General features: G+C 52.3%; 1 protein-coding gene across 12 annotated transcripts; it reads right to left on the minus strand.

Moving 5' to 3' along the window:
* Positions 1–124: 124 nt before the first annotated feature.
* QRFP (pyroglutamylated RFamide peptide) lies at positions 125–8,171 on the minus strand. Of its 12 annotated transcripts, none has more exons than XR_016226111.1 (3): positions 4,828–5,445; positions 2,789–2,829; positions 125–1,700 (listed from the first exon to the last, which is right to left on the minus strand). XR_016226111.1 is itself a non-coding variant. In XM_089321463.1 (3 exons), the coding sequence occupies exon 1, from the start codon at positions 8,160–8,162 to the stop codon at positions 7,692–7,694; it is 471 nt and encodes a 156-aa protein (XP_089177589.1). In that variant the 5' UTR covers positions 8,163–8,171; the 3' UTR covers positions 125–1,700; positions 2,789–2,829; positions 6,402–7,691. The 12 variants fall into 12 exon arrangements, 4 of the variants coding, with proteins under 4 accessions (XP_089177589.1, XP_089177590.1, XP_089177586.1 ...); XR_016226112.1 differs by having other exon boundaries at positions 2,764–2,829; XR_016226109.1 differs by having other exon boundaries at positions 4,339–5,445.
* Between the last annotated feature and the right edge of the window lie 2,319 nt (positions 8,172–10,490).

Genomic DNA, 10,490 nt, shown 5'->3' on the forward strand with positions numbered 1-10,490 from the left:
GGGCCCCGAGGACCCGGAGGCGAGGGGCCGGCATCCCATTACGGCTCTGCGGTTGTTACAACTTTTATTTCAAAAGACACACACAGTGTTAGAGTCGACTGCCCGAAAAACGTCACCAAGAGACATCTCTTATGCAAACAGCAAGGGGAAGCTTTATTGATTATCCAGCATGCTGGGGCTGTCTGATCATACATGAACAGAGCAGCCCCGAATAACCAAAGGTTCGGGTTTATAAAGGCAAAAACCACAAAACCGGGAAGGGGGGAATACACGGTTGCTATGCACGGTTGCTATACACAGTTGCTAAAATCAAAAGAGAGTACATAAAATCAAAAGAGAGTATATGGTTACTGGGGTCAACATAACCTAAAACCTAAGTGAAATTAATATTTATCATAATCTTGACAATACCAGTTACAATATTACAATCAGCAATTAGGACTTGACATTAATGTAAGACACAGACAAATCACATCTTCATTATTAGCCCAGGTAACCCAGGTGCAACCTTTCTACTTTTAAGCTTGAGCAGTCATGCTAGGGGGTTTTTGTGCATTGCCAAGGGTGATGTAGTGCACTGCTATTGTCCGACTATTTGAGATCATAGTTTCAGACCAGAGTCTCACGGTGGATGGGTGCTTTCTCAGAATGGAGTCTCAAGTGCTCCAAAATGGAGTCCCTACTGTCAAGGTGCTACTTCACTCTGTCTTATTTTTACAGCTGCACCAGGAAGGTTTAAACCTGTAAGCTTAAGCTTAACTTTTTACACCCGCACATATATAATTTTAACTCTTCATTCCCCACTCCTTGTTGTGAGGATCTCTAATCTTAGAGATTTGTTTTTGTATCTTTTAATGTGACATATTGTTGTCTTATGATTATGAGTTTAACATTTTTAACTTGTTCCCGCACGAAGGTGATGAGTCTATTTAACACACAAGGTCCTATGGTTACAATTAGGAGTAGAACAATTAAGGGTCCTGTTAGGGCTGACAGTAGAGTAGTAAGCCATGGGGACTGGCCGAACCATGACTCAAACCATCCCTGTTGAGTTTCCCTCTCCTGTTGCCATTTTTCCAGTCGTTTTCTGAGTTTGGCCATGAAGTTTCCACCTGGGTTTAGTCAGCATAAAAACAACATTTTTCCTTTAGGGCCACGCATAACACACACCCCCCCTCATGAAAATGAGATCCAACCCCCGCCTGTTCTATAATACTGAAATGCAGATACTGGGCTACATCTGGGAGATTGTGGAAGATTTGTCAGGCAGAAGGGGCGGGGATCTCCACCTAGCAGGTTATCAGGTAGAAGGGGGCAGGGCAGGATGCAAAGGCCGGGCTGTCCATGAAACATTGTCAGGATGACTGAGATGCAGATGCATATGCTGGACACATTAGGCCTTTATGTCACACACACATAAGCTCATAACTAACTTTCTGCCTAATATTTTTTTCCTCAAGAGGTAATACCCAAAATTCTTCTTTGGGATTATGGATGGAGTTCCGTCTTCTGTAACTTCTTCGAAGCTGGCAGGTGGGCGTCGAGGGGGATTTGGGTATTTCCTCTTGCTACCTGTCTTATGGTGTGCAACAGTGGCCTTGGAAAGACTGTACTGCTCGGTCCAGAGGGCTGCTCAGGTAGTCCAGTGGAATGGGCTGGAAGTCTTGCCTGATGACCATTTGGAGTTAGCAGCTTTTAGTCTGTTAGAGACAAAACAAATAAGGGCATTAAAAACACACGGTGTAAAGAGAAGCATCTATAGTCTCAGTACAGGAGTGGAGGGGACCACTTTCCCCTGGAACTGGCAGGGAGGGCTTTTTAAGTTTAATACTATTGGATAGACTTTTAAGGCCTGGCAGGGTGTGTGAGGCCCAGACCTATCCATGGGGTGCTGTTAAGAAAATTGTAAGAGATGCAAATCTCCTTTAAGGGAGGCACCCTGTTGACTCGCATTACATGGCTGGACTAGGAGAGTTAAATAGGAGGCTGATAGAAATAGGCAATTTACGTTTTACTGACCCTAGGCCATCCCCAATAGCAGTGGCTGGAGCTGGAAGCCAGGCAGAGGCTGGGCAGAGCCAAAGGCTTTTTGGCTCGGGGCCACAGGGTCTGTAGTTCTGAACCAGGAGTCCTTCGACACCCAGGGCAGTTCCGTGTCCAGTGGCCGTGCTCTTGGCAGGGCTGACAGAAGGCATTTGCTGTCATGACAGCTGCTTGCCCAACACCCTGGCTCCTTATATCAGCAACAGGTGCACAGGTTTGGGGTGCACTGGCCTTGCTGGGTCTCCTTGACGGCAGATCACTGTGTAAAGCAGCCATTGATTGGCCTGTTGCCCATCCCTACATTGCTCCTGCTGCTAGCTTGCTCCTCATTCCCCTGGTCTCTAATAAAGTGGACCCTGGAGGCAGCCTCTATGATGCAAGTCAAGGGGGTGCCCAACCCAACCCTGATTTTTGGAGATTTTTTTTTAATATCAGGGTGAGCTAGAAAAATTATGGTCATGGGCAAATTCTGACACTTAGTATTTTCCTGCGAGTTAAGACCGTGCCCATGAGGAGAACTATGACCCTTTAGGTAAGATCAACTGTGGTGACCTGTTTGTATACTTTGAGGTCATTAGTGTAACTTTTTACACCGAAAAATTTATCTAGTTGTCACATTATTTTATAGTTTAACCCCCTTTTTTTATTATTATTATTATGTTGTTTGGGGCCCTATACTGTGGCCAGGCATTATTACAGAAAAGGTCAGTCATCCCTTACATAAGGTCTGGGGATCAAACCGTACGTCACAGTGGAGAGTCCTGCAGAACAGTAGTAACTTCCCTTCTGGAAGAGAAAAGAGGAGAAGTGAGGCAGCGAGTTGGGTCTCTAGCCTGACTTTCTGGGCTTTTAGATTTAACTGGCAGTTTAACCAGTGTATACTGTGTAGCCTGACTTAGAGGAGAAATTGTGGCAGAGGTCTCTGCCATCCTTTGGCTTCCGGGTATTTACCGTGTAGCCTGTAGACACGAGAGCTTTCTTGGGTTTCTGGAACCCAGTTTTCTAGCATCTGCCACATAACCATAACTTAACAGAGACAGTAGAGTACACAATGGATTAACATGAATTTTATGTCTCTTGTTGTCGAATAAACCAGAAATAATAAAAAAAAAACCTGTATATAAGAGTTTACATAATTTAGGATTATTTAACAGAGTCAAAAAAAAAGAGCTTACAGGACCTAACTCTAGAAATGGCAGAGTAACCGAATAAGCAGACACTGTTAAAACAGACGTTACAGTTTTTGCAGAAACAGATTTTAAGATTTATGATTTAGACCATTTTTAGATATTTACTAACATTAGTACACTTTTTTTTTTTTTTTAAACCCCATTGTTATAACAGAAGATTAGACTTTAACTTTAGGTCAGTGTAATTTTGGCATTAGCACTTAACTCTGTAAACAATATTTTAAAATTGTAAACATTTTAAAACTTTTTATGACTTGTTTACACCTTTTGAAACTTTATACCCGTAGTTTCTTTTACATAGCCTTGAATTGTCATGTATGGACAACCTATGAGAATACATGTTAACAAACTCAAACAGTTTTTTTTTTTTATCAAATTTGAGATGTTAAAAGTATATATATTTTCCCAAGTTTTACTTAGCACTGATGCCTAGATGTCTTAAGACACTGAGTTATTAATGAATACCACACCATTATCTGAAATAGAAGTTAAAATTACATTTTTATGTTTTTAAGTAACATGAGGATAACACCTCCTGGACAGCAAACACTAGTGTATGTTTACAACTTTGAAAAGATCTTCCTCATTAAGAGAAACAAGTTTAAAGCATATCAAAGACATGTAAAACTGAGCAAGCAAGCCACTGAGCAAACCGAAGGGTGTTTGCATTACCTCAATTTTCTGAACCAATCTGCATTGGCTTACTTTAGTTAATAACATAAAGGCTTGTATACACAGAATTTACTCTTATTTTTATAAGACCACTTTAGCTGGAAAGCAAAAACATAAATACAGTATAGGTCTGACACCATTTATAACATTTTAATATATTTTATATAATTTGAATTGACCCAAGCAGCTGTTACTTTAACAAATTTAGAGTCTCATTCTTTGAGAGTTCCAGGGATCCGACTGGAAGCCCAAAGTTGGAAGACTCGGTTTAGAATTTAAGCTGTCAGAGAGTCAAACCATTTAGCCAAAATTAGTACATTTCTGATCAGTTGGGTAATTACTTAGACATTAAAAACAGATAAACAATGTAAACAAACTTTGCGCTGTAGTTTTTCCAATCAAGACTCATAATGGCAATAGAAAAACGCGAAACCTTCAAGACAGGTGAACGCTCTCAGATGAGTCAGGGACAGCAGCACAGAAAAGAGCTGATTATCAGCATATGAACCCATTGTTTAGGTTTTTATTAGCTGCAAAGAGAATAACCCATCAGCTTGGAAAGGGTTAATGGCTTAAGGTTCTGGCTCCCTTAGGTAAGGTCAGCAGTGGTATTGAATTGGAAATTCCTCCAGGAGAGGAAAAAGCAGCAGCCCTGGGGTGGGGGCTCTGCCTAGAGATATTTGGAGTGCAGAGAAAGGCTGTGGTCCCCCATTTACAGGGAAGACTGCACACACCGGGGCCTGGCAGGACTAGCCGTGGGGTGTTGGGAACCTTCTATAATTTAACCAAAGCCAGATTAATTAGGACTACTGCAGACACTCAATTACAACAGATAGTTAACTTTAGCTCTTTTCCAGATTTAGTCCTCAGGCAATCAAAGCTTAGCAACAGTAATAGTTTACAAAAAACTTTTAAGACGCACCAGAGCTACCATAAGCTGCAAAGACGGAAAACTTTTTACCCGGTTGGAAAGGGTTAACAGGTAACAGGTAACAGCTTTTCCCCAGGTGGAGAGACCTGTGGAATTTCCCTCTCCCTTTCTCCTCGCCAGTGGTATAGGAATGGAGATGAGGAGAGCAAAAGAGTGGGGGAGGGAGCCCCCCCCCCCCCCGGAGGAGGAGGAAGGCAGAAAGCAATGAAGCTCCTCATGTCTGGGGGCTGAGTGGGGTTTGAAATCTCCTATCACTCAAGGTTACCCACTACCTAGTTGTCTGAGTTTACCTGGAGGGCCAATATTAGCCTCGACCGAAGCTAAGCCCTGCTCGCGTAGCAGTAGGCAGCGTGACCAGGCGTCCCTCCGAGAGAGAGACCTGGTCCTCGGGTCGCAGTCCGGCCGCCGGGAAGCCAAAGCGAGCTCAGGGGGTCTCCAGGCTCTCAGCCAACTGCCCTTCCTAATTTCCCTCCCGTTCCTTACAATCCCTCTGGAGTTTCGGCCGTAGCTAAGCCGTGGCCGGGGGGACTCCGCGTTCTCAGAGAGCTGTGGGGTGCCGGACACTCAACGGTCACTTCCACAGATCCGGTCCCGCTTGAGGGAAGGAATACTGACCTCCGATGTCTTCTCAAAATCCCGGTCTGAGTGCCCTTGACGGCCAGGCAAGAGAACGGCCTCTTTCACTTGGCGAATGAGTGGTAAATGGAGAGCCCTCTGGGGGGCCAATCCACTCCGAGAGCTGGCCATTCAGAGGCACAGAAAGACTGTCACTTTACCTTCTTGACTGACAAAGAGAGGTTATGTGCCCGGTCGCTTACCTACTACCAATGATTCAAAGTTAGAGACAAAGGTGTAGACACAGTCTGGCCCATGTTAGCAGACAACACAATGTACACGAACAGACAAACAGTGTAGAGAATCAGCACACAACAACCACACAAAGTGTCCGTAGAGGAACTGAGATAAACTACTGGTCACGACGATGCTGGCAATACAAACACAGACTCTGGAACCGCCTCAGAGCCCTGTGCCCATGCCGGTAATACAAATGCAAGCTCCGGAACCACTTCAGAACCTACAAATGCAGACTCCAGAACCACTTCAGAGTCACGCGACCATGCTGGCAATACAAATGCAGATTCCAAATCTACCAAACGGGAGCCATCACAGCACCCCATACAATGCTAAATGACAAGAGAATACAATCAACAAACAACAAGACAACCAACAAAGCACCTTACAACTACAAAAGACTAATAATAAGAAGGCCTTACCGGCCACCCCGTCTGTGCTGGGAATGCAGACTCCACGCCTGCCCTGTCGGAAGTATCTGGGCGTCCCCAGCCTTCCTTTGTCCTCCTGAGGCGTCCCTCAGGGCCGTAGCCTGTGGCCCCCGGGCACGTCTGCCGGCCACAGCCAGGAAGGGCTCACGCCCTGTCCCAGCAGCTACTACACCAGCACAGTTCCCAAAACCCTAGAGCGCTCACAAACCACCAAAATCCAGAATGAAGAGACACAAACCACAAATAAGCCGGCTGACAACACGAATAGGCGCCTGCACTTACCCCGAGAGATATCCGTTGGAGACGTCCGCAGGCAGCAGTCAGATCTCGCTGGGGCCTCCAATGTTAGAGTCGACTGCCCGAAAAACGTCACCAAGAGACATCTCTTATGCAAACAGCAAGGGGAAGCTTTATTGATTATCCAGCATGCTGGGGCTGTCTGATCATACATGAACAGAGCAGCCCCGAATAACCAAAGGTTCGGGTTTATAAAGGCAAAAACCACAAAACCGGGAAGGGGGGAATACACGGTTGCTATGCACGGTTGCTATACACAGTTGCTAAAATCAAAAGAGAGTACATAAAATCAAAAGAGAGTATATGGTTACTGGGGTCAACATAACCTAAAACCTAAGTGAAATTAATATTTATCATAATCTTGACAATACCAGTTACAATATTACAATCAGCAATTAGGACTTGACATTAATGTAAGACACAGACAAATCACATCTTCATTATTAGCCCAGGTAACCCAGGTGCAACCTTTCTACTTTTAAGCTTGAGCAGTCATGCTAGGGGGTTTTTGTGCATTGCCAAGGGTGATGTAGTGCACTGCTATTGTCCGACTATTTGAGATCATAGTTTCAGACCAGAGTCTCACGGTGGATGGGTGCTTTCTCAGAATGGAGTCTCAAGTGCTCCAAAATGGAGTCCCTACTGTCAAGGTGCTACTTCACTCTGTCTTATTTTTACAGCTGCACCAGGAAGGTTTAAACCTGTAAGCTTAAGCTTAACTTTTTACACCCGCACATATATAATTTTAACTCTTCAACAGCACATTCATATGGTGAACATTTGGAATGCAGCTGCGGCCGCCCGCCTTCCCAGTGGCTTCCCCCGGGACTCGGCGGGGCAAGACCCTGCACTGCACGCAGGACGGGGGCGGGGGCTCTGCCGGGGGCCCTGCTGCTGCCGGGGGTGGGGGGGGCCACTGGGCTAATGGTGTGGAGAAGGAGGCCGCTGTGTCGGGCTATTTTTCATTTTCGGAGCTGCGCTCTGCACACAGCGCAGCCTGCACATTCTCCAGACGTCCCCGTGGAGACCATCCAAGCTCGGAGTACCCCACTGTGGTCACCCAGGCAGCCCCCCTTCCACTCTGCCCACGGCACTGCCGGCGAGGGAGTGGAGGTCTGGCGGCCGGGATGCGGTTTGCTCTTGCCGCCTTTTTCATGCCGTCTGGGTCTGTGCTTCGGCAAAGTCGGAAATCAAAAGCCAGGATGCCCCCTCCCCAGCCCACCGCCAACAGGCCGGGGCGCAGGCCCCCAGGAAGCCGTAGCAGGGCGCCGGCCCTCACCGCCGGCCGAAGCGGAAGCTGAAGCCGCCCTTCTTCCTGCTGTAGCCGCCCAGCTCCTCGGCCAGGCTCCCCAGCAGTCCAGCAGCTTTGTCCCCACCGTCGGCGTCGGTGCCCTCGTCCTCCCGCCCGAAGCGGAAGTGGAAGCCGGTGTGCTCCTGGCCCCACGTCTGCAGCTGCCTGGCTAGGACGAGCAGGGCCCGTGGCGCTGGCGCCCTCAGCCCCCGGGAGGTGCCCCGTGCCAAGTGGGGGCGGGGCCCCTCGGCCAGGTAGGCCCAGCTCCTCCCGGCTCCGCCGCCGCCCCCCGTGTCCAGGGGAGCCCTTCTGTCCAGCAGGGGAAAGCAGGCGCCCAGCGGCAGCAGGAGGAGGTAGGGCAGCGAGCGAGGGCTCCTCATCTGACCAAGGAGAGAGAGGGGGGAGTTAGAGGCCACACTTACCCCGGCCTGAGCTGTCCCCCGGGGCTGCCCCATGGCCAGCAGCATCGCCTGCACCTCCTTAGCAGGCTCTGGAGCTGTTGATACCAATTAGGCTGGTTCTCGCTGTCCCCTGCTGTCCCCGGGACCCCAGCGCCTGGCAGCTCAGCACCTGCAGGATGGCTGATTGTCCTGGAGCCCCCGGGGATGGAAGTCCGAACACATCCCTCTCTGCTTTCAACTTGATAAGAACCGGGCTTTGGCTAAGCCGGGGGCTGGGAGGCCCCAGCAGCGTCTCCAAAGTGAGTTGGTCCCGGCTGGACGGGGGCGCTCGCCAGCTGTGAGCTGCACAGGCAAGCGGACGGACGGACGGCACAGGGCCTGGGGGGCAGAGACTAATGGCGCCTCCCCCCAGAGGAGGCCGTGGTGACGCCCAGAGCGCCTGGGGCAGAAGTGCAGCAGGGAGCGTGAGAGCAGCCGCCCTGGAGACGGAGGGGAGCCCCAGGCTCTGTCCAGAACCGGCGTCCAGGAAGCCTCGTAGATGAATTAGAGCGCCCCCACCCTTCCCAGGACCCAGCTCTCCCCGCTCCCCTACTGCCCGTCCTGGGAGCAGCCCCTGTTCTGCCAGCCTCCAGGAGGGCTCTGTGGAGCGAGCCCCAGAGCCCAGAGCCCGGAAGCCCCCCGGGGTGGTCTCTCAGTCTCTGGCAAGGAGGCTGTCCTCGTCATGGAACCCTTCAGGAATCCGGCAGAAGCTGGGGCCCTTGGCCCCCGGACACGGGGTCTCAAGACAGCAGGAGCAGGTGGCTGTGGCCGGCCGCCGCCGCTGCTCTGGCTGTCGGCAAGACGAGGCCTCCCCTGCCCCGTGCGTCCCCGCGCCAGCCCCTCCGAGCACGGGCGCCTGCCGGGGCAGCGCCTTACTCACCATGCGGCCGGCCTGCACGGGGCTGCGCAGAGCTGCGGGCGGGCGCCTGGGTCCTCCATGCTATAAGTAGGCCCAGGCTGACTGCCACGCATTCCTTACCCTGGGATTCCATTGGGGACCTGGTGGGGAAGGCGGGGGCCGTGCAGGCTTGGACAGGATGTGGCCGGGCGAGGGGGCGGGTGCTGCCCTTTGGAGGAGAGCAGAGGCGCCAGTGCCCACCTTCCTGGTCTAATGGGCCTGCCTCAGCCTCGGGGGGAGGGAGCACGGGGCTGGCGGGTGCACGTCCATCCGGGCCTTCCACACCTGCTGCCCAGAGACCTGCAGAGCCCGGGGCCCCGCCCCCGCTGGTCCCCTCTCACGGCAGGTGAGCCGGTGTTGTGGTGCCGGAGCTCACGGGGCGGGGAGGGTGGGGGGAGTGTAGGGGTGTTGGGCCTTTAGGAGAAGCCGAGCAGGGCAGGGGGCGTGGCCCTGCTCCCTCAGAGGGCGTGCAGAGGGACAATGTGGCCCGGCAGGACCCCTGGTACCGTGGTGTCAGACCCCCAGTAGCTCTGTGCCTTAGACACACCGGCCGCAGCCCTCTGCCTGGCCTGGTGCCGGCTGCTGGCCGTCTTGCTGGGTGGCCACAGGCACCTCATCCCCCCGGGCCTCTGCTAGCAGGAATCACAGTGACAGGCCCCGGGGGTGTGGCCCTGGGCGGGGGCGGGGACCTGACCGTGCGGCCTCGGCTCCATCCCAGAGGGGAGCACGTGGGGTTTGGCTCCCAGGCCTCTGGTTCCCACGTGGTTTCTCTTCTGCTGAGTTCCTGGGCCAGGGAGGGGCAGCGGCCTCTCACGGAGGCAGCTCGGGGCCCCGGCTACCCCTGCTGCCCACTGCAGACCATGCGACTCCCCAGGGCAGCTCGACTCCTCGCGGCTGAGCGCCTGGGCCCGCTCCAGGCGGGGGCTGTGCGGCCAGGCCAGCTGTGTCTCAGCCTCTGGGGCGGGGAAGGCCCCACTCCGTCTCAGGAGTACACAAGGCCAGGGGTGCCGCAGCCTGGGGGAGCAGCTCAGAGCAGGGGCCCACTGGCCTGTCCCCTGCCCCTGGGCCGTGTCCACTTCCCCAGCGGCCTGAGGAGGGGGCTGGAATCTTCACCAGCTGAGGGCTGTGTCCACGAAGGGTCTGCCACCCAGAGCCCACACCAGACCTGTAGCCAGGGCTGTGCCAAGGGCCACCATGTCCACCGCCTGGTGTCTGTGTGCTGTGAGGCCCAGGGCCCTGTGCTTGCCCTCTCTGTGCCTCTGTCTGCTCGGGGACAAAATGAGAGACTTGAGGTCCTCCAGGACGGCTGTGGGGCCGGGCAGGGGCGGATCCAACCCTGCAGACCACGCCCACCTTCTCAAGGCGAGCACCCCCTCACCCTGAGCTGGGTGCCTGCAGCTCTTCAGGTTGGGTGTCGCAGGCAGGGTCTGGGCTGCCTGGAGCTC

Source organism: Oryctolagus cuniculus, chromosome 1 (assembly GCF_051225735.1).
Source record: "Oryctolagus cuniculus isolate XC-2025 breed Fujian yellow rabbit chromosome 1, ASM5122573v1, whole genome shotgun sequence".
Classification (NCBI taxonomy): Eukaryota; Metazoa; Chordata; class Mammalia; order Lagomorpha; family Leporidae; genus Oryctolagus; species Oryctolagus cuniculus.

Coding starts and splice junctions, on each gene's coding strand:
- QRFP (XM_089321463.1), bottom strand. CDS start 8,162: ATGGGGCAGCCCCGGGGGACAGCTCAGGCCGGGGTAAGTGTGGCCTCT.